Here is a 24,636-nt window from a genome sequence, read left to right on the forward strand (position 1 = left end):
ACATATTATTAGTATCAACATATTTTGAATATATTACTATTGAAGCTTATAAAAATAAAATAAAATGTTATTCGAGTATTTTTTAAATAAAACTCTGTAAAAGTTTAGAGTCACTTAGGTCGAAACATCTTCAACATCATCAGCAGCTAAACTAATTTAAAATGAATGAAAAGTCAAGCCTTTGTGTGCGGTGCAAGTCTACCTTCTGAATTGATACAAATCAAAATTTTTAAAACAGAATTTGCACGTTTTAAATTTTAAACAAAGTAAAAACTAATGTTTTCTTTTTGTAGGATATTAAATATACATTATCATAGTAAAGTATGTTTTTTCTAACTAATATATCTATATTACAATAATATACTTTTTTATTTCAGTGCAAATCATTGTTTCTAGTATCGCTATTTGCTAAAAAATTATAGAAATTTTTAATGCAAAAAAAATAATAAAAAGTTAAAAAATACTAGATGTTAAGAAATTAAATATTTCTTTTTGTTTGTTTTCTATCATTGATCATAGAACCTAGATATTGGGTTCTTTCTAATTTTTCTAATAACAACAAATAAACAAACAAAAATTACATAGTGGGTCACATAACTACTTACTATATATAAATATCAATTAATTTTTCACAACTATATATATCGTAAAAATTGGTTAAGATTTTCTTTTCAGAATTATTCTTTAAAGTAACTATTTTCTGATTCAAAGTTAATCATAATTTAAGCCTGTTCCAAAATCTCTAATTTGTAGTCTCTAAGGTTTTAATAATTTCTAAAATAAAATATAACAATTATAAAATACTATATTTTCTAAATTATAATAAGTAAAAATGAAGGTCCATATGCGTCATTGCGCGCGTAAGCTTTTTCTCAGATGTTCCCTTTTTCTTCTTTCTGCTCCATTATCGTTGTTTCAGTATCAGCAAATTTGACAGTTTTTCTTCTGTTCTCTGCTTAAAACCTTATTCCTCTGTTCTGCTTCAAATCTTTCTCAATTTGTTCAAATCATTTGTAACTTTTTCAACTACTCTGATACCAAAGAGAGTCACTGTTAGTTGGTTTATTTGTTATTGGATGAACGCAATTCGTTCTCGTTGGTTTATGAGAATGGCAGAAGACCTTGGAAAGAGCAACCTCGAATCCTCTGCAGCTTCTGTTTCCACGACAACCTCGCGACGCTTTTGGCCTTCCGTCTTACGTTGGATACCCACTTCCACCGACCACATCATCAATTCCGAGAAGCGGCTTCTCTCTCTTGTCAAGTACGCTTCTCACCAAACCTAAATTCTCCTTTTCTCTTTCTGCAATTGCCACCTGTTTTACGCATCGAACGTGAATCCTGGACAATTTTTTATGAACTGATTGTTTCCTTCTGTTTTCCTCTTCTGACCATGGATTTGGTTCACTTGTTGATGTGCTTTTAAATCTCTGAGTATTGTTTTTCACGATGCTTAGCTTATGAATGGATGAATAGAGAAACAGTAACAACATATTGTTCATTACGATTTTTTGAAACACACCCTGGTCAATGCTTATCGAAAATCACAAAAAATTATGGGTTTTACTTTTTTACTTAATCACACTCATGATTTTTGTAGTTTTTCAATAAATTTTAGCTAAAGAAAGAGTATACTGGAAGATATATTTTGTAAACACTCCTATTCTGAAGTGATCCTATGGAGATAGGTGGGAACCATACACATGATGGTTTCGAATCATACAACAATTTCTTGTGAATGAGATAGGTACTTTAAATTTAACTAAATAACTACGGTAACTTCATCTTAAATAACTGCTGGGGCATTAGCAGGATGAGCTGGATTCTTTTACTCCTCGTGTAACAGTTACAACACATGGTGTTTATCCTGAAATTGTAAATTTATGTTGTGTATATATATATATATATATATATATATATATATATATATATAGGGTTGTGATGTTTTTCTTTTCTTTTTTGTGCAGGACTCCATATGTTCAAGAACAGATTAATATTGGTTCTGGTCCACCTGATTCCAGAGTTAGATGGTTTCGTTCATCGAGCAATGAACCACGGTTTATTAACACCGTCACATTTGACAGTAAGGATGACTCTCCCACTTTGGTAATGGTTCATGGATATGCGGCGTCACAGGGTTTCTTTTTTCGTAATTTTGATGCACTTGCCACTCGTTTCAGAGTTATTGCTATCGATCAACTTGGGTGAGCTTTGGCTTCACTTCATCCATGATTGCAAATTAGTTTTTTTCAACCTGATTATTCAATTAGTGACATTTTTTGCAGTTGGGGTGGATCTAGCAGGCCTGACTTTTCATGCAGAAGCACTGAAGGTCAGTGCCAGAGTTGATTTGGAATTGGGAATGTTTAATTCTGTTGTTTAACTTGAAAGTTACTGTGACAAAATGCTAAACTTCTTGATACAACAGAAACTGAGGCGTGGTTCATTGATTCTTTTGAGGAATGGAGAAAAGCCAAAAACCTGAGCAATTTTATACTACTAGGGCATTCTTTTGGTGGTTATGTTGCTTCCAAATACGCTCTTAAGGTGAGTTTCTTTCTTCATTGCACTAAAATGAGTTGTTTGGCTTTCTTTTTTAGATTGTTGTTCTGATATATATCTTAATAGCACCCCGAACATGTAAAACACTTGATTTTGGTGGGACCTGCTGGATTTTCGTTTGAATCAGAGAGAATTACAAAGTTCTTATCTACATGGAAGGGATCAATCCTGAATCAAATATGGGAATCTAATTTTACGCCTCAGAAAATCATCAGGTAGAATTTACCAGGTCCCTATTTTTTTCATCCTATTCTGTTTACACTTTATTATTTTTATTAATTTATAGCTTGAAGGAAATATCATTCAGAAAATGTAAAGTATAGAGACACTAGAAATAAAAGCCACTCCTTTTATTATTTCAGTTCTTTTGCGCCTTGGTGTTGTATCGCATGCTTGTATATCATCTCTAAATGGTTGGGTTTGAAATGTTTGTTTAATTACTGCGATATTCAATTATAATAATGTAGTGATGACTAGATGCACGAATGGACACCAAAATCTTTAAAATGTTTTCAAGTAAGTTGTTATTGAAATTAATTTTTTATCTGATGATAACAAGCACCATATATTTGTCCACATTTTCACGTCAGTACATCCGATTCTTTGTTATCTTTTCTAATGGCACCGTTACTGAAGTAGGCAAATATATGTAGTTAAATTCACATTGTCTCTTTATTGAATGATTGGTGGGATTAAATATAATCTCTAAGTCATGGATATAAATACTTTTGGATAGAACAGTTTTTGCTTGGTCTAGTCTGTCATATGGAACCTAACTTCTGGTGTGGCAAATTGTGGAATCATAATATTCCTATCAAATATATTGGGCGGTTGGATGTAGAGGAAAGGGGCTGATTAAAGAAAAAGTTGAGTATTGATCATAGGAATACAAATATAGAAAAGAATGTGACTTTCAGTTTTTTTTTTTGGTTTTTCTTTTCATATGTTAACATTTGTTTGTATAGTGTTATTTCTGTTTAATATTTTCTTCTCATATTTTTTGGCAGGGGTTTAGGTCCTTGGGGTCCTGATATGGTCCGCAAGTATACCAGTGCCAGGTTTGTTACACACACAACTGGAGAAATGCTGACAGAATCTGAATCAAGATTACTGACAGGTATGCTGACATAGATAACCATACACGGTTTAGTTGTGAGAGTACATATCTTTTCTTTTCCCTTCTTTTTGAGTACTCAGTGCTATTTTGCTATTGCAGATTATGTTTACCATACTTTAGCAGCAAAAGCTAGTGGCGAGCTGTGCTTAAAATATCTATTTTCATTTGGAGCACTGCCGAGGTCGCCTCTTCTTGACAGGTTTGTTGATCATCGTCCTTTTATATTGATTATTGAATTAACATTTCATTTCTTCATTTCGATATCAAAATACAATGTCTCTAATTGGAAGGTTGTTATTAGTTTTTTTTTTTATCAGCAATTAGTAAAACAATGTTATTCAGATTCCAGATGATAATTACTTTATCATATGAAACGAGACTGAGACAAATCGAAGTTTTCTATGGTTTGAAAATCCTATGTGAATATCCAAAATTCTGAACATATAAACGTTTGAGTACGTAGTTATCTACAGATGTTACATATGACCATTGGCTTTAGCAGTGTTGTTGTCAAAACTTTATCAGTGTATTGCATCGAATTATCTACTCCTCTTATACATGATGTACTCCTTCATGTTCTCGCGGCTTGTGTTATGTTCTTAAACTCCATTTTTCTGGTTTCACAGGGCATCAGAGTGGAAGGTGCCCACCACTTTCATATATGGTTTTCAGGACTGGATGAATTATGAAGGAGCTCAAAAAGCTCGCAAAGATATGAAGGTTCCCTGTGAAATAATTAGGGTTCCTCAGGTATCTCTCTCTCTCTCTCCATTTACCCTAATAGTAAAGTTTCTTCAATCTTATTTGGATTAACAAAGTTCATTCAATTATAACAGGCCGGGCACTTTGTGTTCATTGACAACCCAAGTAGCTTTCATTCAGCTGTGTTTTACGCTTGCCGAAGGTTTCTAAGTTCTGATCCAGACCGTGAATCCCTTCCTGAATGGCTAATCTCAGCATAGGGTATAATAATCTTGTTTCTCTGCAGTGCTGTGTATGATTATTTACAATTTCACAAATTAAATTCCTTAATTATTTCAAGCCATGTCCTATTCATGCTTAAATGAATTTTTCATCTCTAAGGGCATTTTAATCTGTTTATTTATTGTGTTACTAGTGAAAATTTATAATCAACTACAACTATAATGTAAATACGATATCTGTTTACATGTATACTGTTATTTTTTGATAATCTCAATGGTTTGGTTGAAAAATAAGAAAAAAATGAAATTTAAATATAGATAATGTAATATATTTTAGTGAAGAGTAGTATATTTGATATTTCTTATCTTTAACATTTTTCTTGGCTGTATTGAAGAGGCAAAACCTTTGCCCCCATTTTACTTTTTGAAGTGTTACAAATGAAAAAAAAAAGAGACTTTTCGAGAATTCTTGTAGCATGTTTGGTTTAAATTATTTTGAAAAAAATTATTTATTCGAAAAGAAATAATTATTTTTAAATCGGTTAAATTAATCAGGAATGTATTATCTTAGATTGATTTTATTTTTCTATTAAGATCAAATATAGGAAAATATACCATTTTGGTATAATTTTTCACAAAATTACCGGAATAACCAAATTTAAAACTTATTATTTAATTACGAAAGTCGTGTTTTAAAATTAAACACTTTTATGTCAAAGAAATTGTATTTAAAAACTTCGAATTGAACTTTAATTTTAAAATTCCAAAGGTGTTTTGGTTAGCAAAAGGTAACTTTCAAATTTTATTTTTGCTCGTGCACAATTTTAATTTGGTTAATTGTCTGAATTAATTAAAGCCATATGAATAGCATTTTTTTTTATTAAATTTGTTCATAATAAAGACGATTTACAATTTTTATGATAAATATGATTAATCATTTCTTTCAAGGAGTATTACATGACAAACAACTAGTGTTGCTTTATTTTTAAATTTAATTGTATATATTAAGTATAATTTCTTCGCTTGTTTTTTATTTTTTGAACAGAAGTTACTTATCGACCTATACTGTTTTTTTTTTTTTTAATTTCATTAAAAATTTAAAAAGGAACCTATCAACTTTTTAAGCACACGTACAAAATTGAAAATAAAAACAAAAATATAAATGCATAAAAATTTAAACTAAACATTAAAGATAAATTAAATATTTAAATAATTTATTAAATAACTCTTTTATCTTAAAATCATAAAAAAAATGTAAAAAAATATATTAATTTTTAGAACATTAAGTTAATCTTTTATGTTGTTCCTTATAAAGGTGACTTAAGATAAGTAATATTTCTTAATATAACTTATGATTGAATTAAAAATTAAATATTAATGTGTGGGACGATGATCCTTGAAATTAAATTAAACATCCATTTTGAAATCTTAGTATTAAAGATAAATAAGAACTTATCCATGGTTTTCCTATAAACAGTTCAATTAAAAAAAGTGCTTAAACAACTTAATTGTATATTACAAAGTCAATATTTTATTAATATGTGACCTATTATTATATGACCACATTTTATTTATTATTTTATTAAATTTCCAATTTGTGTAAAAATATAAAATAGTTGAAAACCTTTTTCATTGCGACATGCGGTAGAGAGTAGAGTTTAGCAAACAAACAGGGTTTTAAGTTCAATGGAAACGCTGCTACCTAGAGTTGGCCTCCCTCTCTGCACTCCAACAATTAACCGTTTTACAAAACCTAATAAGCTCCGTTCCTCCTCTTCCGTCGCCGGCCGCGGTGGAGGTTCTCTCTCCGTCACCTGCGCCACCAGCAGATGGGCGGAGCGCCTCATTGCCGATTTCCAATTCCTCGGAGACGGCTCATCGGGTGCCACCGCCACTCTGAGCCCCTCCTCCGTCCCTCCGCGACTGGACCCTCCCGAGCGCTATGTCTCCATCCCGCTCGACCTGTACCGTGTACTCGGCGCGGAGTCGCATTTTCTGGGCGACGGCATTCGCAGAGCCTACGAAGCGAAATTCTCGAAGCCTCCTCAGTATGCATTCAGCAACGACGCGTTAATTAGCCGCCGTCAAATTCTCCAAGCCGCGTGCGAAACCCTAGCGGATCCTGCTTCCAGAAGAGAGTACAATCAAGGCCTCGTCGACAATGAAGACGCCGCTATTCTCACTCAAATCCCTTTCGACAAAGTAATTCACTCTATTTAGCTTAATTGGAACTTTAATTCTCTTACTGTAGTCATTTTTCGTGAATTTGACGTCTCCATTTTATTTTTCTTTTTAGCGGATTTGATATCATTATTTTAATTGTGGAATTTGTGTCGCTAAGAGAAATGTTGATTTGGCGATGCATAGAGTTTCTGATGAGTTTTTCTTTTAAATGTTGGATGTAAAATTGTACAATTGAACTTGTGCATGGCGAAGAAAAAGTAACTGTCTATGGCAGGGACCGATACTGTAACCAAGGCTTCTTCTATTTTCTATTCCTTTTTTTTTAACGTAATGTAGTTTGATTTTTAGTTGGTTCACTGATAACTGAAGTGGTTGGTTGGTAGATTCCTGGAGCGTTGTGCGTGTTGCAGGAAGCTGGAGAGCCCGAGCTTGTGCTTGAGATTGGGCAGGGTTTGCTTAGGGAGAGGTTGCCGAAGACGTTCAAGCAGGATGTTGTGTTGGCTATGGCGCTCGCTTTTGTTGACTTCTCAAGGGATGCCATGGCTCTGCCTCAACCAGATTTCGTTGCAGCTTGTGAGATGCTTGAGAGGGCATTGAAGCTTTTGCAGGTGATTCACACTCCTATATGTTCTGTTTGCTTCTTTAAACGTTGAATAAGTAGTTCATAGAATAAATAATTCATGCAGTGATAATAAAAAGGTTCTTTGTAATGTTTTGAATCACAAATTCTGTTACAATTTAACTTCTTGATATGACATTCTAAGGCTTTAATACCACATATGCCGGTTAGCTTCTCTATTATTGCTCTAGTTAATTTATTTCTCTCTCCTTACTTATGTTAGCTTTCTCCACATCATTTTTTACTCATTTACTGCAACTGTATAAATTTTTCAACAATTAGATTATTGAAGGGTAAAATAGACAAAGTAGTTGTTAATAGTATAATTGGCTTTGAAAAGGAGAGACAAATAAGAACAAAAATCATCTTCCAAATTGATAATGAAAAAAAGTGGAGGGAGTAACACATTAAATTTGGTCCATTCTTTCATCATAACTTTATGAGAGCAAGCATTGTTGCAAATGTCCAATGGTAACGTAGCGATGTTGTGACCTGTGGGTCAGAAATAGACTCTCATGGTGGCAGGGCTTAGTTCTTGTACATCTACCCTTCAAGACACTACTATCTGGAGCCTCGTCTACGGTGTCTCTTATTTATTCTTTCAATACAATTTTGAACCTCCAATGTAAAATTTTTTGTCATGTTTATGATTTCATAGATTGCTGTTGTCATATCAAAGCAAGTCACTGTCATTTTGTATAGACAAAAATGGTCTTAGAGGTTGAAATGTGTGAATGAAAAGCATTTAGTATATAATATCTTTTGAAGCTTTGTACTACTACATTTTTAAATTTTCTTCTTGTATTTAATGTGCTATAACATAATTTGCATATAGTAATGTATCTTGAAGATTTCTATGTTGTGCTTGCATTGCTATATACTGCACAATAACCCCCCTGATAATGTAGGAAGAAGGGGCAACCAGCCTAGCACCCGATTTGCAAGCTCAAATAGATGAGACGCTAGAAGAGATAACCCCACATTGTGTTTTGGAACTTTTAGCCTTGCCACTTGATGACGAACATCGAACGCGGAGAGAGGAAGGTCTTCTTGGTGTTCGTAACATTTTGTGGGCAGTTGGAGGAGGGGGTGCAGCTGCCATTGCTGGGGGTTATACCCGTGAATACTTCATGAATGAGGCATTCTTACACATGACAGCATCCGAACAGGTTTTCTTAAATATAGTTTTCAGACTTTTCTTTCTATTTTTCTTTGTTTACTAATAGAAGAATTTACATTTACTTTTTTTCTTTTCCTCAAATCTTCTTTTGAAGGTTGAACTTTTTGTTGCCACACCAAGTAATATTCCAGCTGAGAGTTTTGAAGCTTACGGAGTGGCACTTGCTCTTGTTGCACAAGCCTTTGTGACTAAAAAGCCGCATCTTATCCAAGATGCTGATAATTTGTTCCAACAACTTCAACAGACTAAGGTTACAGCTTTGAGGAATGCTCCCTCTGTTTATACTCCCAGTGAGAAGAGAGAGATTGATTTTGCTTTAGAAAGGGGCCTTTGTGCACTGCTTGTTGGGGAGCTCGATGAATGTCGGTCATGGTTGGGACTAGATACCGATAGGTCTCCTTATAGAAACCCGTCTATTATAGAATTTATTATGGAAAATGCAAAAGGGGATGAAGACAGTGATCTTCCTGGACTTTGTAAATTGTTGGAAACATGGCTGATGGAGGTGGTTTTTCCTAGGTTTAGAGATACAAAAGAAACAAGTTTCAAGCTTGGAGATTATTATGATGACCCTACAGTGCTTAGATATCTTGAAAGGTTGGAGGGTATTGGCCATTCACCCTTAGCTGCTGCTGCAGCCATAGTTAAGATCGGAGCTGAGGCTACTGCTGTCATTACCCAGGTTCAGGCTAGTGTAATAAATGCTTTGAAAAAAGTGTTTCCTGTTGGTTCTGAAGATCAAATTGTGAAACATCTAGAAAACAGTGAGAAAGATAATTTTAGCTTTTCCGAAAGTGAGAATCCTCTGATATTATCAGAAGAGGATTCTTCTGTCAGTGTTGATGATTCTGGAATAAAAAATACTGCTGTGGCAAGTGAAGGTGAATTTATTACCGATGAAATTAAAAATGCAAGTGTGCAGATCATGTGTGCTGGTGTTGTAATAGGACTTGTAACTTTGGCTGGTCTAAAGTTTTTACCTGCTAGGAATGGCTCGCCCGTGCTTAATAAAATGTCGGGTTCAGCAATGTCATCGGATACTGTCAACTTAGGTATGGTTTTCGGATACATCTGCAATTTGGAAGATCAATACTTATAATTTCTTATAGATGATCTGAATGATTTATTTGCTGCATATACAAAATCAGCTTTTCTAAGTTCATAGAGTAAAAATCTCGGCTTCATGCATTGATTGCTTATTATTGTATAGATTCATTGGGAGATGAAGAAAAAGGAGTTCAACTACCAAAAATGGATGCAAGGGCTGCAGAAGCTCTAGTTCGCAAGTGGCAAAGTATAAAATCCGAAGCATTTGGACCTGACCATTGCCTAGAAAGATTGCATGAGGTATAATATTTAATTGATGTGCATATTGAAGCGAGGGTATGATCTATGTAAATTGATTTCCCCCCTTGGTTATGTTAAATCTGGCAATTATGCAGTCGCACCTGTGCAATTATGCATCTTTAGTATGTTTACCGTTTTTTCCATTGATTCACGATCTGGTATGATGCATTATCATGTAGGCCATGGTTTTGGAGTTCTGAAAAGGAAGCACTGTTATATTTTGTTTTACGGATATTAAAAACTGATTGCTACACAATCTTTATAATAAACCAACTACTCCTTCATCACATGATAGGGGCTCCATATCCGGCCACCGAAAAATCCTAAACTTAATAAACTAGGGTAATTGTTGGCTGGTCTCAATGATTTTTGGATCACCCTGGTTGTCCAGGGACCTGTTATTGTTAATGTAGGTAATATAATTACATCATATTTATTTTTTATGTTTTGGAACTTTTTCATGTTTTTGAACGGACTGGGTTGCTCGTATCACTGGTGGCTTTTTATGAGCGGAGCACCTTATACAAACTTAAACTATTTATTCCCCCTTCTCAATCTTCTCCCTTTGCTATCCATCCCTCACACCTATTTAGATGGTTGTTGCATTTCCATCCTTTTAATGTTTTAGAGAGGAACCTGATTAAATTTTATTTCAGATTGGAAATTCCAAATCAGGTCAAATGCTATCAATTATAACATGAGCCCTTAGATGCGAGTAATCGCATCATAATCGCATTTTGGCAAAGTCTCATGTTATGTGATATTGAGATGAAACTTCAAAATGTACTTTATTATTTGTAGTATTTTCTTTTTCCTGGACCAGTAAAAAGATTCTGTTGATTTTGTTGCTGGCAACTGTCTTGAGGCAATTTTTTGTATGAAGTTTTGCTGAAAGTTATGACCTGGTAGGTTTTGGACGGCGAGATGTTGAAGGTATGGACTGATCGTGCAGCTGAGATTGCAGAGCGTGGGTGGTCCTATGACTACATGTTGGAGGGCCTCAACATCGATAGTGTGACCATATCACAGAATGGGCAGCGTGCAGTGGTGGAAACAACTCTCACAGAGTCTACTCACCTAAATGCCGTAGGCCATCCACAACATGATGCTTCTAACAGCAGAACCTACACAACAAGATATGAGATGTCTTTTTCAGGTCCAGGATGGAAAATTGTTGAAGGATCCGTCCTTGAGTCGTAAGTATATTATTGTTTTATAACTCTTATGTATATCTATTAACACTTCAATTTCAATCGATCACCCTTTTTACGTGCGCACTTTTGAAGTCAAGCCATAAATACTGGCGGTGCGGTGTCTGCCATTCCTATCATACTCAAACCCCCTGCTTTTACTTGGATTTCTTTGGAAATGAAAAGGAAACTGTCGTATTCTCCATGTTTAGATGATTAGGAAATGAATAAATCTAAAGCTTGAGATTGTAATTAACCACTTTAGTATCTAATTTCATTAAAATTTTACAGTAGTAATACCTCACTGTTGTAAATTATCTATCGTTTCAGTTCCTGACTCATTATGTCTATCGATAATAAACCAAGCGTTAAACTTTTCAATCACTGGTTACAATTTGATTTTGCAAGATAGTGACTTATACCGAATCAATATTTTTTTTATACTTACGAAAAAGAAAAAATATTATGACAAGCTTGATGGCATTCAGTAAGCACCAAAACATTACCTGCATGACCAACTCCTAATATTTACACATATTTTACATTTATTATGTTACTTTTCAATCTTTTTTTTTTAATAAAAATACTAAAGTTAGCTTTTTTTAATGATCAAACTATCTCTAAAAATGGATTGTCAATTTGTGCAAGTGGTGTAAAAGTACACTGTTAAGTATTTTCTTCTGGAAGTTAATGTTGGAATCAAGTGTGGTGCAAACTAAGATACGTTAAGATTGACATTTCTGAGTTCTGATTCCTAAATGAACATAGTGGGGATAACTTGGTTATGATTTGTGTTAATAAGATATTAGCGTGTACATAATTTTTCATTATTCTCTACTTTTAAATGAAGCGAGACTTAATTCTTTATTGAAACCTTTTTTTAACAAGAGATTAGGTCTAGAGAGTTTGAAAAGAAAAATAAATAAATAAAAAATGGTTAATATATGTTGATATTATTACATGTATCTTTTAATTCTCTAAAATAGGATGTAGGGTCATCATATGTAGGCATTACGTTATGAAATAACTCCTTTTAATGGTAGATTGTAAGGAGAAACACTGATATAGTTGTTGGCATCATAGGGTTGTACCAAAAAAGAGTTGATAATGTAGTTGGTTGCCTTGATATAATAATAGATATCACGTGGATGGTCGGAGGCATGAAGCATGTATTTTGTAATAATGTTCAAGTATGGTATATGCAGAATGTCTTTTCATATACGTTCTCCGAGTAGTAGGCTTAAAGGTCAAGCAAATAGCAGGACAAAGGATTACAACAGGACCTATGTTAATGCTGCTTCATATACTTATCAGAGGGAATGCTTTTTTCACATGTTGCATCGCTGTTTCTTCTTCTATTATCCAAATTAAATTCCCTAATGCATCAACAATCTTTGTATAACGATCTCACAAAAAACTAAAGATGACTGTTAATCAATTTCATTACTTCTTTATCATCATTAAATTTCTATTAAACCTATGCTTACTTCCTTGAACGAACTCAATAATAGTTTTGAAACATTCTCTATTGAAGTGCATCTTTTGAGGCATTTGGAAATATCTGTACTCCATTGGAGAATGGGGCAAGTGTGGCCCAAGCAAAGAGATGAAGTTTTTGAAGAACTCATTGCTACGATATTTGGCTGTGGGGACAAAGTGAATGCTAAGTCATCTCAATTTTTACTACCTAAAAGCTTTTTGAAGTTTTTTATAAGCAGATCCTCTCGAGTGGGTACCTGTTGATGGAACAACATATATTGAATAGTCACAACACAAGCACTACATATTTAACATTTCCTTTTTCTTTGTCAAAAGAGAAGAAGATGGTGGCTTTGAGAACTTTTCAGGTTCTCTTCTTACTTCTTGTGTTGACAATGGTTGGCCATAGAGGTGAAGAGGTGAAAAATGGCACTTCTCATCAAACTCAAGGCAATGCCACTATGGCAACTCTCTCACGTCATCAAGATGAAAACTATCAACCAAAAGGAAAACACAATGCTTCCTTGAATGAAGTTTTGTTCAACACAAGCAAAGATAGTTGGTATTATAGAGGAGGTGGGGGTGGAGGTGGAGGTGGAGGTGGAGGTGGTGGAGGGTTTAGATGGGGATGGGGTGGTGGGGGAGGTGGTGGTGGTGGTGGCGGTGGCGGTGGCGGTGGAGGAGGGAGTGGATGGGGGTGGGGTGGTGGAGGAGGTGGATGGTGGAAATGGGGTTGTGGAAGGGAAGCAAGACATAGACATGGAAAAGGGAAGCATCACAGATGGAACAAGGAAGAATATAGAATGGGAGAGTTTGCAGAATGCATGGGAAGAACAAGGTGCCGAGGTATGAGGTTGGATTGTCCTCTTCACTGTGGTGGACCTTGTTTCTATGATTGTTTACATATGTGCAAGGCTCATTGTCGTCGACCTTGATATACAATAAATCGTGACATGCTTCTGCTCAATATCTGCATTATATATATTCAATGGTAAAATTTGATTATATGTAAGGAAGAGATTAATTTGACCACAGGGTTAAGATTATCCTGTAGCAAGTTCCTGTTTAAATATGTTCAGCTCATTTTGTGTTTGTTCCCAATGATTTTGTGTTGATCAAGATTATAACTATGTGTATTGCATTTGTAAGCTAGGAAATTATGTTAACATCTAGTTTAAACTCTGGTTTGTACTACTCACAAAATTATATGATTTTATGTTACTTTAGTGTTCGTTGGAAATTTAAATGAGTTTAAAATCTTAGAAAAAAGAAGTTGAATATCACAATAAGACGAAGATTTATAAATTTATTCTCTTAAGATTTTAAGATTTTAGTTTGAATGATATTAATATCTTATTTAAGGTAGAAAATCTTATCTTATTTGTATTATATCTATGTAATTATATTGTTTTTAATTTATTATTTTATATCGAGTTAAAAGATACTATAACATTTTATATAAATTTGAGTATGTTCTTACACTATGTTATTTTGGAATGCATTATTGTTAGAGAACAAAAAAGTGATTATTAGAAGATTTTTTTCATGTTCCTTTTTAAGATGAGAAAGTGATGGAATGAAATAAGATAGAGGTGAATTTAACATCTCACTATCACGAAGAAGAGATTTGAGAAATGTAGCAATTTTAAGGAAATATCTTAATTGTTTTATTTTCGTATATCCACTAGCATTCTTATTTTTCACATGCACATGTGAGATTACTGAAGAATACATAAGAGATTACTGATTTTAAAGGTAAATAAATCTCTTCAATGTTTTATATCACTTTTAAACATCAAGAATAATTTATTAAAACTTTTATTTAATTTATCACATCAATAAAATCTCTCACAATTTTACAAATTTTATTTGTAAATTCACTTTATTAATATTTTAAAATCCTTAAAAATACAACAAAAACCTCACTTTCAAATCTATTCAAATGTATAATTTCCATTTTTCATTTCTTTCACAATAACACAACCTTAGTCTAAAATTCTCTTACCATATGATACATGGCAAGAACCTAAGAGACAAAATTGACCATTTTTACTATGGATTTATATCCTTTTTACAGTGTATTAAATAATATTGATTTTTTTGACGGCATAGAATAGAAGTAGTGAATTTAATAAAAGTTGAAAATTTTGGGTTGGACATTTAAGTTATTTATGGTACCATCCATACACTAATGATTGTCCTGATGCGTGGAGCAGAGCAGGCATGGCAGATACAATAAGTCAGATTGTTTCCACATGCACGGATTTAATCTTAGAAAATAAAATATTGGTTTAATTGTTTATTTTATTCTTAGTTTGGTTGAAGCGTGTCAAATGATTCTTTTTTAGAAAAATGTCAATTTCGTTTTTTTATAGAAAAAATTTGTGTCAATCAAGTCATCTTCGCTAAAAATCATTATTTTCAAAATTTACTTTATCCACTACAATATCAGAGATCGAACCCATGAAATAGTTATTATTCAAAACTCATTTTAAAGTTTTAAACCATTAATTTATATTTAACGGAGATGACTTGATTGATACAAATTTTTTCTAGAACAAAATTGACATTTTTTAAAAAAGAACAAATTTGACACATTTCGAAAAAAAAAACCATTAAACCTAAAATATATCAATTAAGTTATTACTTTATTATTTTATCATCAATATATATATAAATATATATATATAAATATATATATATATATATATATATATATATATATATATATATATATATATATATATATATATAAAGAAAAGTAAACCGTACATAGATATTAATGAGAGTCACATCTTAATTGATTATTATATTATGTGTTTATTATTTATAAAAGTAATAGTTTTTATGTTTTAATGTATCCTGTTTGGATTAAATTATTCTAATGTATATGTCTGATCCAAAGAGAACTTTATAAAAAGAAAATGAATGTAGAAAGTAATTCTATGTTTGGAGATGGTAACAAGAGAATGATGAAGAAGGTACAATTGCTCCTTCAAATGAATTTTCTATTTTCATTGCCAAACGTGGCCCTTCTCTCTGTCCTTATCTTTTACCCCATTCCATCACCATCACATCATCATCATCTTCTGCATCATCCCATCTTCATCAACCCTCTCACCAAAACCTTCTCCTTCAACACTACTAAGAACACACGTTCACTACTCTGTGCTACTCATTTCAAACAACATAACACTCTCAAATACCAACTTTCCATAGTTATCACTATCTTCAATTTACATAGATAGAACTATACAAGTATTTTGACTGTCCTTTATGATTTTGAATTATGTCCTTATATATTAGTGGGTAAAACAAATTTATTAGCTTTTTTTCAATTATGGTCTTGAAATGTATGATATGACAGAGATGTCTTTCATTCTCTCTGCATAAAATACCTTTTCCCTTCTAAACATGTGTCAAAAATAACATGCAATTGGAAAAGTTTATATTTACAAGCAGCAGCAGCAGCAGAAAGGTACACAGATTCATCAAAACAAAGCCCAGTAGGAAAGATGGAAGGGGAGACAAGAAAAAAGATCAAACAGAACTAAATTAAAAACATTGACAGAGTAACCTAAGACCAAATCAAAAGAAAGAGGGTTGTTAATTCTTGCTCATGAGATTCGAAACTGATGCTTGTTTGTTTCTACCACAGAAACCTCCCTCTCTTGGAATTTGACTGAGGACTAATCTGTGGCACAGTGAAATTGTCATCCTTCAACCTCGATCTGCTACCTTTGATGTTGTTTTCGTTTTGACCAATCGCTCTATTCATCTGTGAAGAACTCAGAAGAGGTGGCGGCGCTTGAGGAACCCATATTCCCACGTTCTCTGTTGAAAAGGTACCCAGATGACTCTCCATGTCACCATCAAACCGTGGCAACACTTCGTCACTCTGCAGATCATCAAATCTCAGATCCAACCACAAACAATAGAAAAAAAAAAAAAAACAATTTTTTCATGCAGAACTTGAAGTTTCATCATGTCATTCAGCATTGAAATTTCGTCCGGTAATATGTGTAGTATCACATCAAAGATCAACTATCAAATTCAGCTTATTAACATGAAACTGTATAGTATCTCGTAATCTACGAAATATTTATAGTACCCAAATGATCCATCACAGAAAACATACCATCTTTGTGTTTTCAATGCAAGAGAATAGATGAATCAATTGATTTCAATAATTGAAAGAGGAGAGAAAGGAAGAAAGTGCAGACCTTGCAGAAACCAAAGGGAACAGAATATGAATCGAGAAAGTCTTCAACCTGCCACCCAGGAAGAGTCTCTATCAAATACTCCGATATGCTGCTAGCACCGGTGGAAGCCGCCGCTTCAACAGCAACCTTACTGACGGTGGAAGATAAAGGTATCGTTTTTTGATGCGAAACGTCAAAAAGAGAATCAGGGGCGGAGTTTGAAGGAGAAGGGGTTTCTTGCGGTGAAGAAGAAGCAGAAAGTTTAACACCAGTGAGAAGGAACCTATCATGCTTAAGGGTGTGTTCATTAGCAGAGTGAATCGACACGTCACACTCTCTGCAGAGAATCGCCCTGTCTTGCTGACAGAACGTGAAGGCTCTTCTCTCCTACGACAACACAGAAAAGAATCCATCTTCAACAATTTCAAACATCTGAAAAAACAGTTTCCTTTTTCTGGTTTCTGTTTTGTTCGTTTAATCCGTTACTAACCTGACAAACATCGCAGAGAGGGTGTTGTTTGGGTCGAAGAAGAGAGAAACGCTGGTGTTTGGAGGCTAGTTTGTTGGCGTGGTGGATGCGGTGGTCGCAGCCGTCGCAGAGGACGGCTTCATCGGCGGTACAAAAGACGGATGCATCGTGTTTCTCACAGACGTCGCATTGGATCTTCATGGTTTAAAGTTGAAGGATTTTTCTGTGAGAATTAATGAAGTTTTGAGAAGAAGGAGAATAAAGGAAGCGTGGGGTTTAGTTCTGTAATGGTTATGAAAAGTTGCAAGTGATTGAGATACATAAATATGGTCAAATTGTCATTTTTTCTTCTTCTTCTTCTTCTTCTTCCTTTTGATTTTTTATTCAAAACAGAAAGAAAATACTACTTTTGTTGGAAACAACCTCAGATATTGTTGTTGATTTTTAGAAACCTTAACAGTGTCTAACATTGGAATTTCTATCCTCCAATCCAAGAGTGTCACGTTTCAAATTTCAAATAAAAGTTTCACCACCAGCTTAGACCCAACATCAGTAGTATTTTATTTGATTTTATCTTAAACTTTTTAATAATACAAGCACACTGAATGGTAGGTGTAGCATGATAATTATATGGGTTTGCTGTCATAATTCCATTGATGTGGGTTACCCTTATATTAATGTAGAATTTCAGTGATCTTTTTGTTTTCATGTGATGAAGCTATTCATCCTTGACTTTTCCAAAAATGTCTATCATTCTCAACACTACCCAGCTTCGACTTCCAACACTTCTCTTCTGTGCTGTCAATTTTTAACCTTTTTTACTGTATGCACAACAATTATGACTCTTTTTTTTTTTGTCAACAGGTTGAAGTGAAAGAGAGCATATAAATGAATGGCCTACTACACTATACAATTGACGGAGGTTGAAGGGAACGTCGTTGTCTTAATTCATCCGTTGTAGTTTGGGTTAGGTTTGGAGATCCGCATTTTCTGTAACGTGTTATCTATGCATTATTAATAATAAACCAAACAGTTGAAACAATTGTTTTACTTCATTACCTGCTTTAGTCTACCATCCTTATTAGATATTATTTATTTATTTATAAAAAGTAATTTAATTTCAATTCATATTAATACACTTGTATGTGAAAGTCTCACCTCAATTAAAGATAACATCAATTTATAATATATAAATGAGATGTTCACCTTACAAGCCGAGTTTATAAGGTTGAATTAGGTTTAAACTTCACTTCTAACACACATTAACATTAATGTTTCTTTCTATGTTTTGCTGTTAAATTTTTATTTCATATATTTTAACCATAGTTTCAATATGATTATAGTATATTTTTACTATCATGTTACCATTTAACATAACATGAACTAAATAAAAAAAAATTAAACATGATTATAATACACTATTGTACTATTTAATTACCATTTTATATATATAATGCATTTTTTTAAATGTTCTTATTATTAAGGCTTTGTTATCATGTTTTCAATAAACGTAATTTTATTGATTTGCATATTTAGTTATTCTTTCTTCACTTCTATAATGATTCATTACTATGTCATTTTCAAACTTTATTGGTTTAAAAAAACATTTTCATTGGTGCTGTTTTCTAATGAAAAGGTAATATTTGTTTTTTAGGTTTAATAGCTTTTTCCTTTTTTCATTGTCTTTTTTTTTTTCAATTTTGAATGTTTTAAATATGGTTTATTTTTTTTTATAAAAGAGTTAATGTAATTCCTTTGATCAAATTCATGATTATAATGTTACTGATGTTAATACAGTGACAAGCGATATTTGTTGCTTGAGTCAAAATTCTGTTAGACATTAATTTGACATAAAAAAACCAACCTATTATTTAAAGTAAATGATATCAAATTAAAAACATTCAAAATAGTGAGATAATATTAAAAAAAAAATCATATAATGGTAAGAACAAAAAATAAATAAATCTTTTTTTTTCACGTGTTATCTATAGAAAAAAAATATTAAATGTTAAATTGGTGTTGTACTATTTGATAACTTTGTGAGTACTATGAGTTATATTTGGAGGATTAGAGAAATTTGCTTTTGTAAAATATAAACATTGATTTATAAGTTTGAATCTTTGTTATAAGAAAAACAAATTAACATTATCTTTGCAATGATTGCAAACTATATCCTTTACAACTAGACAGGACACAAAATATAGTTGTTATTTAGTTGGTTAGAATATTTCTTTCTTTTCTTTAATGATTTATATTGGATTAAACGAATTTTATTATTAGCGTATATAATTTATATTTTTTTTTTGGTATTAAGAAAAAGTATATGAAAGATGATAACAAAAATAAAACCTACACTATATAAACTAATTAACCTAGTCTAGTAACTAAACATGACAGAGACAACCTTGATTAAGTGCAACTCTCCAAACTTCCCTTAAGCTTCCAATACGTGCAATTAAGTGATGTTTTAGAGTTCCAAATAGTCAAAACTTGATTTGGAGCTTTAATTTAAAAAGCCAACCTTAAGATCAACTATGCATTTTTAGTCATTTATAATATTTTAAAAGCTCATTGTTTGTTTGAATTATCTTACTTAATAAACATATATTATGATGCTTTTCTAGTATTAATGTTTGTTTGGATTCCCAGTTAAATTGTTTAGTTTTGTAAGATTTGTAAGTTTGGGTGTAGAAAATATATTTCAATGCTGAAAAATGACATTATTTATCGATGAATATTAGTCGTAGTAATGTCTTGTACCTGAGTCATGTCATTAGTGATAGACATGTCTGTCAGTAATTAACAAGAGATATATTTATCGAGAGATATATTCGTCGTTAATTGTCGGTAATTATCCAAAAGATATATTTGTCTTATAAAAACCTATATTCATCAGTAATGTTACAGACAATACTTTTATCGACAGATTTTTATTTATTGGAAACCATCGATTATTGATGAATTTTACAGTTTTTAATATATATTGACTGTTGGTAAATTCAAGTTTTTTTTATAGTGAGTGTGATAAGATTATTAGAGTTTTAAAAGTATAATATGTAGGAATAGTAATATGGGTTGACTCATACCGCTTTGGTCCATCTTCCATGTAAAAAGTAGATTAATTTCTTTGATTCGTCGTGTATATATATATATATATATATATATATATATATATATATATATATATATATATATATAACATTTGACGTAATAAGTTTGTAAGTCAACTGAAATAAATTTGTAAGTCGACTGGAATGAAGAGTTATTTATTTTAATTTTTTTCCTTGATTATAACATGTAATTATTAGGGTTCAAATTTTTTATAACCTTGTTTTAATTTAATTAAATTGGTAAAAAAAATTCATAAGTCTATTTTTTAAAATAAGTAATATTCATACTTTTATAATTTTTAATTTTTAAATACATGTTTATATAAAAGAAAATCACAAGAGACTTATGTAATTAAAACAAAAATCAAAACAAAATTTCAAGTAACTAAAGTTATGAAACAAAACTAAGAACTCATAAAGAATCAATCAAAACTAAACCTAATTAATTACAAATCCATACAATAATCATATTAGTGAACACGTTATATAAACATACTTTGAAAAAAATTCACACAATATAAGTTATGTAAACTAACTTGTTCGACTCTGTTATTGATTCAGATACAGCAAATTATGCGAGTAGGTCTAAACAGGTTAATGGATCAAAATACTAAACATACTCACTTTTTTTTTACCATCTCTACTTATGTGCTAAATTTATTTCGCAAATTGTTGAAAATTATCATGCATAATATATCATTAATAAAATAATACATTTAATTATTGACATAGAGCTATAAATATATTGCAACAGAAGTTATTCTCATCTCAAAAATTTTTTATTAAATATTTTGTAATTTATTATATTCTTTTATCGTACATTTAAGTATACATTCAAGTGTTGCCTTATCATATGTTCCATAACACAAATATTACACTTAAAGTAATTTAAATTAATGTGCATAATTTATATTGTATTGGAAAAACATATCTTTTGAAAAACTCCTTCTGAGCTACTTTTGTAATTAGGCACACAAATTATTAAAGTATTTATTTTTTAGGAAATTTCGATCATGCATATAAGATGTACAAAAGATAGACTCTAATAAATCTTGGCAATTATCAAACATAACATATATTGCAAAACAAGATAGATATGATATGTTTCTCAAAAAGAATAAATACACGAAGAAACAACACCACATAAAAGTTTCATATCAAATTTAAATAAAATCGATTTTATTACAGCAAAGTTGTGTTTTCTTTAAGCCGTTAAAATGGATCACAACCCACAAGTCAACTTGACTCACCACGGATTCGAGCTAGGTTAGTTTGAAAAAATTCATTTTTTTTTATGCGGATCAGATTTCAACCCGGCTCATTTAAACCTGACTCGTGCGGATTGAACCCATGATGGACCGGGTTGGCCCGCCAACCCACCTACCTAATTTTATTTTTTAATTTATTATTTTATTTATGAAACATTAAAAAATAAAATACTCTCTTCACTCATTGCGTATACCAAAAAAGTAACATCTGTTCTCACAAATCACTTTCACGGATCTTGCTCTCATTTACGGTGTTGTCACTCTCACTTCTTCACTGAAATTCTTCAAAGAACAGGTTTTTTGTATGTTTTTTTGTGTTTGTTTTTTATGACATTTGGATTATATTGTACTTTTTATTATTATTTTGAATTGTGTTCAGTTTAACATCATTTTTAGGGTTAAAATTAGTTTAATTTTGAATATAGAAAGTTTGTAATTTTTTTTATTTAAAAGAAACTCTAATTAAATGGACTAGTGAGCCAACACGTTTATCCACCAATCCGTGGTGGGTCGAACCGGGTTCAGATTTTTCTGGATCGCTAATAAATGAGCCGGATTGGGTGGACTCACTAAGTGACTAACTCGTAGTAGACCGAGCCAAGTCGAACCGGGTTACTCGTTTTCATAGCTATAGTTTTTTTTAGGACACATTAGTATTGTTAAGCAAAATTAATTACATACCAATATTCATCACCACATTAATAATCTATAATTTTGAAATTAAAAAAAAATTAACTTAGGAACAAACAAATAAACAATATTCTTTGATGACATTGACTACACTAGCTTCTTCACTTGTTGCAATATTGAAAATGAATAGGTTCTTCCTAGTTTATACGCATTATACATATCCATCAATTCCATTGTTCTGGTTCTTCCATCACTATCTTTTATCTGAATTCTTCAATCATAAAATTCAAACATCAGACACTATACTATGCCTCGGATAATGTTTTTTTTTTACACTTTACGACACAAAGCATCCTTCAACTTGCCCACTCTTGCCAGGGTGTCTCTAATTATCCTCTTTTTACACTTTTCATAAAACAATATTAAATATAAAAAAACCACCGCCATTACTTTTAATTATGGTATTAAATATTTCTATCATTCTTTTCTATAATCTTGTCTCCAAAATCACTTGCAAAATGCAATTAGTTCAATGATACCCTTTACCTCCATTTCTCTTTCTCTCTTACATAACCTAATTTTTTATACCAATAATTGAGTGCTTGCCACAACCAACACTTAACAAAAGCGTTGACCGTAGAAAATGATCCCTCGTAAATTTTTGTGATAGCAACAACTAATCATTGTATATACTAATACTCTCTCACTCCAAATATGTGAAATGAAACTCATTTATGAGAATTCATAAATAATAATAAAATTTAAACTAAATTCATATTAATTTTTAATCCAAAATCTTAAAAATAATAGATTTATAGATTTTTTCTCTTATATAATGTTTAAATATTTAACTTAGATTCTTTATAATCACCAAAAAATCAAGTAGTTCAATATTCCTTATTCGATGGCGGGGTTTAGTTTTCTTTCCCCTTCAAATTTCCTCTCTTGCATATAGGAATATTAACTAGAAACCAAGTTGGATTGTAGTCTACGCAATAGAAGTTCGGGTTGATCAAGAATATCTTTTTTTTCTTCTGAGAAATATTCATTAGATGAAATTTTAACAATTACAATGATTTGATTTGTTCCATAAATGCTTGAAAGTTATAGATGGATGGGTTAGAATTAGTGCACAGACTCGTAATAAATTTCAAGGATCAGATAGAGGAATGGGAAGACATGCTTTTTCATGAAGGTGGTCTAATAGCACAGTGAACAACATATCTGATCCTCTCCACCATACCCTTATTTAATACATAGATAGACCATTTTAGAGTCACCCTACACTATTTTCTCTTTATGATTAGGGTTTCATACTTATATTTGTGAGGTTTTGGTAAAGACGGTTGCAAATTCTACATAGATTAGAGGTAACGGTTGGAACTTTTACATAAATTAGAGGAAGATAATTTTATAATATAAATTTTATCTTATAAGTTAGTTTTATAATATTGAATTAAATTTAAAATTCATATATCATTGTCATGAGTTAAAGTTTATCATAATTTTTGTTTTATCTATTGTGTTATTAGTTTTCAGACCATTTAGTATTTGTTGAGTATATTGTTTTATATGTTATTAGATTGTTATCATACTATATATTAATGTCTAATTTAACACTTAAGATATATATATTGTTGGAAGTCCTACATCAACTACAGATAAAATTAATTTATAATATATAAGTGAGATGCAAACCTCACCTTATAAATCGGTTTTGTAAAAATGAGTTAAGCTTAAAACCCACTTTCATATATATATATATATATATATAAAAGACTTTGTATAAAAAATGATATATAATTGTTGTATAAAATTTCTTATTAAATCTCGATTACTCTATATCAATGGTCTCATAGATGTTTTATCGCAATGATAACCTTAATTTTATGGACAAATTCATATTCATTGATGAAGGTAATGATTTTAAACCTATATTTGTAGGTCTAGATATTTTGTTATATATTAAGGGTTAGAGTGCCTATCCAATTTTTTGTATAAAAGCTAAATTTGTAATACACAAAACAAACTGGGGACAACGCTAACAAAGGAACAGTTTTTTTTTTTTTTTGTGTGTGTGACAAAGTTAGCACCGATGATTGGGCCTCAATTTAGTCAATTCTGACATGTCTGTAAGGTCCAAAAGATTGGTCTTTCTGACCATCAGCCACAAATTCAAAATGTGCTACCTTCAATTTTGGACAGATGTGAGTAATGACAGAAGATGCTAATGGTTTGTGCAACCATGCCAAATTACAAGAAGTCAAATTTTTAGGCAGTTACCAAACTTGGCAATTAATCAGGTTTGATAAAATCTCAATTGAAAAGGGTTTTTCTTTTTAATTTTCTTACCAAT

At 31.7% G+C, this 24,636-nt stretch overlaps 4 protein-coding genes across 4 annotated transcripts; 3 read left to right on the forward strand and 1 right to left on the reverse strand.

Moving 5' to 3' along the window:
• Positions 1-869: 869 nt before the first annotated feature.
• LOC106764056 (probable 1-acylglycerol-3-phosphate O-acyltransferase) lies at positions 870-4,780 on the forward strand. The gene is made up of 9 exons (XM_014648264.2): positions 870-1,264; positions 1,968-2,204; positions 2,286-2,332; positions 2,429-2,547; positions 2,629-2,777; positions 3,570-3,679; positions 3,779-3,878; positions 4,306-4,429; positions 4,516-4,780. Exons 1-9 carry the CDS (start codon positions 1,077-1,079, stop codon positions 4,639-4,641), a joined length of 1,200 nt encoding a protein of 399 aa, XP_014503750.1. The 5' UTR covers positions 870-1,076; the 3' UTR covers positions 4,642-4,780.
• Positions 4,781-6,228: 1,448 nt separating this feature from the next.
• Positions 6,229-11,209, forward strand: LOC106765027 (protein ACCUMULATION AND REPLICATION OF CHLOROPLASTS 6, chloroplastic). Its single transcript, XM_014649514.2, has 6 exons — positions 6,229-6,804; positions 7,170-7,394; positions 8,314-8,574; positions 8,680-9,637; positions 9,796-9,932; positions 10,842-11,209. Exons 1-6 carry the CDS (start codon positions 6,289-6,291, stop codon positions 11,130-11,132), a joined length of 2,388 nt encoding a protein of 795 aa, XP_014505000.1. The 5' UTR covers positions 6,229-6,288; the 3' UTR covers positions 11,133-11,209.
• A 1,736-nt stretch (positions 11,210-12,945) lies between these two features.
• LOC106763803 (RNA-binding protein cabeza-like) lies at positions 12,946-13,832 on the forward strand. Its single transcript, XM_014647954.2, has one exon. The coding sequence runs from the start codon at positions 12,946-12,948 to the stop codon at positions 13,534-13,536; it is 591 nt and encodes a 196-aa protein (XP_014503440.1). The 3' UTR covers positions 13,537-13,832.
• A 2,123-nt stretch (positions 13,833-15,955) lies between these two features.
• LOC106763826 (B-box zinc finger protein 21-like) lies at positions 15,956-17,754 on the reverse strand. Its single transcript, XM_014647982.2, has 3 exons — positions 17,294-17,754; positions 16,825-17,190; positions 15,956-16,499 (listed from the first exon to the last, which is right to left on the reverse strand). The coding sequence occupies exons 1-3, from the start codon at positions 17,471-17,473 to the stop codon at positions 16,251-16,253; spliced, it is 795 nt and encodes a 264-aa protein (XP_014503468.1). The 5' UTR covers positions 17,474-17,754; the 3' UTR covers positions 15,956-16,250.
• Positions 17,755-24,636: the final 6,882 nt, after the last annotated feature.

The sequence above is a fragment of the Vigna radiata genome, chromosome 6, assembly GCF_000741045.1.
Source record: "Vigna radiata var. radiata cultivar VC1973A chromosome 6, Vradiata_ver6, whole genome shotgun sequence".
NCBI classification, from domain to species: domain Eukaryota; kingdom Viridiplantae; phylum Streptophyta; class Magnoliopsida; order Fabales; family Fabaceae; genus Vigna; species Vigna radiata.

Coding starts and splice junctions, on each gene's coding strand:
- LOC106763826 (XM_014647982.2), bottom strand. CDS start 17,473: ATGAAGATCCAATGCGACGTCTGTGAGAAACACGATGCATCCGTCTTT. Junction 17,191..17,293: donor CTCTCTGCGATGTTTGTCAG/GTTAGTAACGGA, acceptor GTGTTGTCGTAG/GAGAGAAGAGCCTTCACGTT. Junction 16,500..16,824: donor TTCCCTTTGGTTTCTGCAAG/GTCTGCACTTTC, acceptor GATGATCTGCAG/AGTGACGAAGTGTTGCCACG.
- LOC106764056 (XM_014648264.2), top strand. CDS start 1,077: ATGAACGCAATTCGTTCTCGTTGGTTTATGAGAATGGCAGAAGACCTT. Junction 2,778..3,569: donor ACGCCTCAGAAAATCATCAG/GTAGAATTTACC, acceptor ATTTTTTGGCAG/GGGTTTAGGTCCTTGGGGTC. Junction 3,879..4,305: donor AGGTCGCCTCTTCTTGACAG/GTTTGTTGATCA, acceptor CTGGTTTCACAG/GGCATCAGAGTGGAAGGTGC.
- LOC106763803 (XM_014647954.2), top strand. CDS start 12,946: ATGGTGGCTTTGAGAACTTTTCAGGTTCTCTTCTTACTTCTTGTGTTG.
- LOC106765027 (XM_014649514.2), top strand. CDS start 6,289: ATGGAAACGCTGCTACCTAGAGTTGGCCTCCCTCTCTGCACTCCAACA. Junction 8,575..8,679: donor ACATGACAGCATCCGAACAG/GTTTTCTTAAAT, acceptor CTTCTTTTGAAG/GTTGAACTTTTTGTTGCCAC. Junction 9,638..9,795: donor ATCGGATACTGTCAACTTAG/GTATGGTTTTCG, acceptor ATTATTGTATAG/ATTCATTGGGAGATGAAGAA.